The 2,747-nt window shown below is 43.3% G+C and overlaps 1 protein-coding gene across 1 annotated transcript; it reads right to left on the bottom strand.

The window, feature by feature from the left end:
* On the bottom strand, positions 1-810 carry LOC310865792 (cilia- and flagella-associated protein 20-like; the record flags this gene model as incomplete). Its single annotated transcript, XM_083775001.1, has 1 exon — positions 1-810. One exon carries the CDS (start codon positions 808-810, stop codon positions 1-3), a length of 810 nt encoding a protein of 269 aa, XP_083631127.1.
* Positions 811-2,747: the final 1,937 nt, after the last annotated feature.

Raw genomic sequence — 2,747 nt, forward strand, 5'->3', positions numbered from 1 at the left:
TTATTCTTCAGGTTCACATTCGTCGGGTCCGCTAGCGACACTGGATGTCTCACTCTCACCCTCTGGCGGCTGATCCTGGGGATCAGACTCTGAATCTGAGTCCTCTGCGTCTGAGTCCTGCAGAGGCAGGTTTAGGGTTAAACCGAAACCTAAATCTGTGCCTGGCTTCTTTGCCTCAGATTTCTTTTTGCCTTTCTTCTCCACAGGTTTGCTAACAATCGGCTTTGGCCTTGGCTTCAGCTTTTTCTGAAGGGGGAGATATAGTTTAAACTCATCTGGAAGCTCAGCTTCTGTGTACAGCCTGTCTGAGAAATACACCCTCCTCACACGACAGTTAGCATGGATCTGTACGCTTAGCGTTTCAACATAGTGGGTACCGTGGGACTTCTGGGTGAAGTCTATCAGATTGAACTGAATCTGATTCCAGCCGTCATCCAGCTCCATGGGCATGGTACAGAGGAACGGCGTCACCCGTGACATGGTCTGGTAGTTGCTCGCCCGAAACCGGCGGCGTATATTGTTATGGTCCAGTATCTGGATTTCAAAGCTGAAATACTTATTGAGGTTCTTGACGACAAAGATCAGATAGGGAAGTTTGATGCCCAGCGTCTTTGTGGGGTCTCCAGGACATGTTAAATATGTGGTACTAACATTTGTCCCCACTACCTCCACGACAAGTGAACGGATATCATCATCTACAATTCTTTTGACGTGACCGTAACTGATCTTTTTAGCCCAAAATTGAAGAGGATTGCTGCCTACACTATATAAGATGGACAATAACCCACTTTGAAATGTGGGCCTATACATTTCTTTCTATGTGCCCAGTATTGTGCTAAGCATTTGCTGTTAGAGTTCAGAATTGCTGGTATCGATAGGTTTGTTGGGAACTGCAGGATGTTATTATATAGGCCCCGGTGTGACGTAACACAAATGCATAAATGTTTTCCCAAATATGGACTCCCAGTCAGCCTACAATGCAGTGGTGGAAAAAGAACTATACAGTTCTTATTCTTAACCTAAGTAAAAGTATCATACTGCAATGTAGTGTAGGTATACTCTGTTAGTAGTCCCATATTAAACTTTTACTAGAGTTAAAGTACAAAAGTATCTGCATCAAAATATATATATAAGTCCTAAAGTCGGCTCTTCGGTGATACTGAAAATTTCTGACGAGCCAAAATCATTTCGGCACTACAGCGCCGAAACAGCGGTAAAATAGGTGTATGAAATTAATCGGCCCTAAGATTTATTTAATTTGAGCTACTTTTCATCCACAAAAACAACACTAAGATTAGGCAGTTCCAATGGCCATAGATGACAGATGTATGAGTTTTAGCAAAAACATTTAGATACAGTCTGACTTCCACTCTCTTGCTTTCCCAGACTTATGGGCTTGTGTTGTGTTTTGTCATTGACACGACACCGCAGGCAATATGAGTTATGACATAGATAGAGGAGGCTAAAGTCGAACTAACGGAAGTCCAGTTAAGGGAACCCAGTTAAGAGCCTTCAGCCTACATATCGGTCCCTTTCAACGACCCAGGTAGTAGAGATGTGTCTTACTGCAAACAATCATGAGCATGAGCTTAAACATCTTAGCCATCATTTATTTCTAAGATGGACCCCGAGCCAGTGGGAAATACGGGATACGGTGCAACTTGTCCAATGGTTCCAGTGGGACTAGGATAGAGTCATAGGACATAATGGTATGGTGCAACTTGTCGCATTTGATTTGTGGCCATGCTCCTATATGGCCTTAATGGACCACTTCACCACTTTTCAACCTATCTTCATATAATAGGTCCTCACTAATAATCATGAAAAAATGGCACTCAAGTGCAGTGAATGCATAGTCTCGCGTCACCAGACTGTTGCCTCTCGCAATTTCCAAATGCTTTCATCATAGGCCTACAGTCTTGAGCAACGGAAGAGCTGTCATGAGTAAACTATAAAGTGGAAGTGGAGCCTCCTCGCCACTTCCGTTTCGTCTTTACAGTCGCAGATTTATCCTAATATCAACAGAAATCATCTAAAGTAAGCCTATATAGCTTGTTGCTTAGGAAAATACAAAAAAAGATATTTAAAAATATATTTTCGTGAACTGAAATGGCAGCTTCCTTACTCGGATTCCGGTAGCTCTAGTTCCAGACTCTATAGCATTCGGAGATTGTGGAATAGTTGTCTGGCTACAGAGAGTAGTGAATGCACTGACGCTGATTAGTCGGGCAATTGGTGAGTGATTGAGTGACAATTATCAGCTGAGTGTCAGTGGCAATGAGTGTCAGTCCAGATTTTAACCCTTTGCTCTCCTTTTCCCCAAGTTGACTTCACAGTTACTGAACAGAGATATTAAGCAAAACTGTCACGGAGGATCTGCTTTTTCCCTGTGCCCACTTCAATGCGCTTCTGAAGCTGCATTCATACACAGGTGTGTGTGTGTGTTGGGACTTGGGAGAGATTTGATAAAGAGTGGGGGAGACGCGCTGCACTCTGATCGAGACGGATATCTCAATGTTTTTTTTTATTACTTAGAAACAAATGGTCCAGATGTTCGCTCGAAAATTCCTACCGAAGTTCGAGTCCTAAAAAAAGGTCTAGGGTACAGCCTTACCCCTCACCAACCTTAATCCGGTTGTCTTAACGCACTCTAACCCTTGGGTTCCCATACTTTTCAGCACGCGACTCCAAATGGTGCCATTGACTCGCGACCCCAACCTAACCCTGGAGGTAATTTTGAAGATAAA

This window comes from Protomyctophum parallelum, assembly GCF_964188405.1.
Source record: "Protomyctophum parallelum genome assembly, chromosome: 10".
NCBI lineage: Eukaryota > Metazoa > Chordata > Actinopteri > Myctophiformes > Myctophidae > Protomyctophum > Protomyctophum parallelum.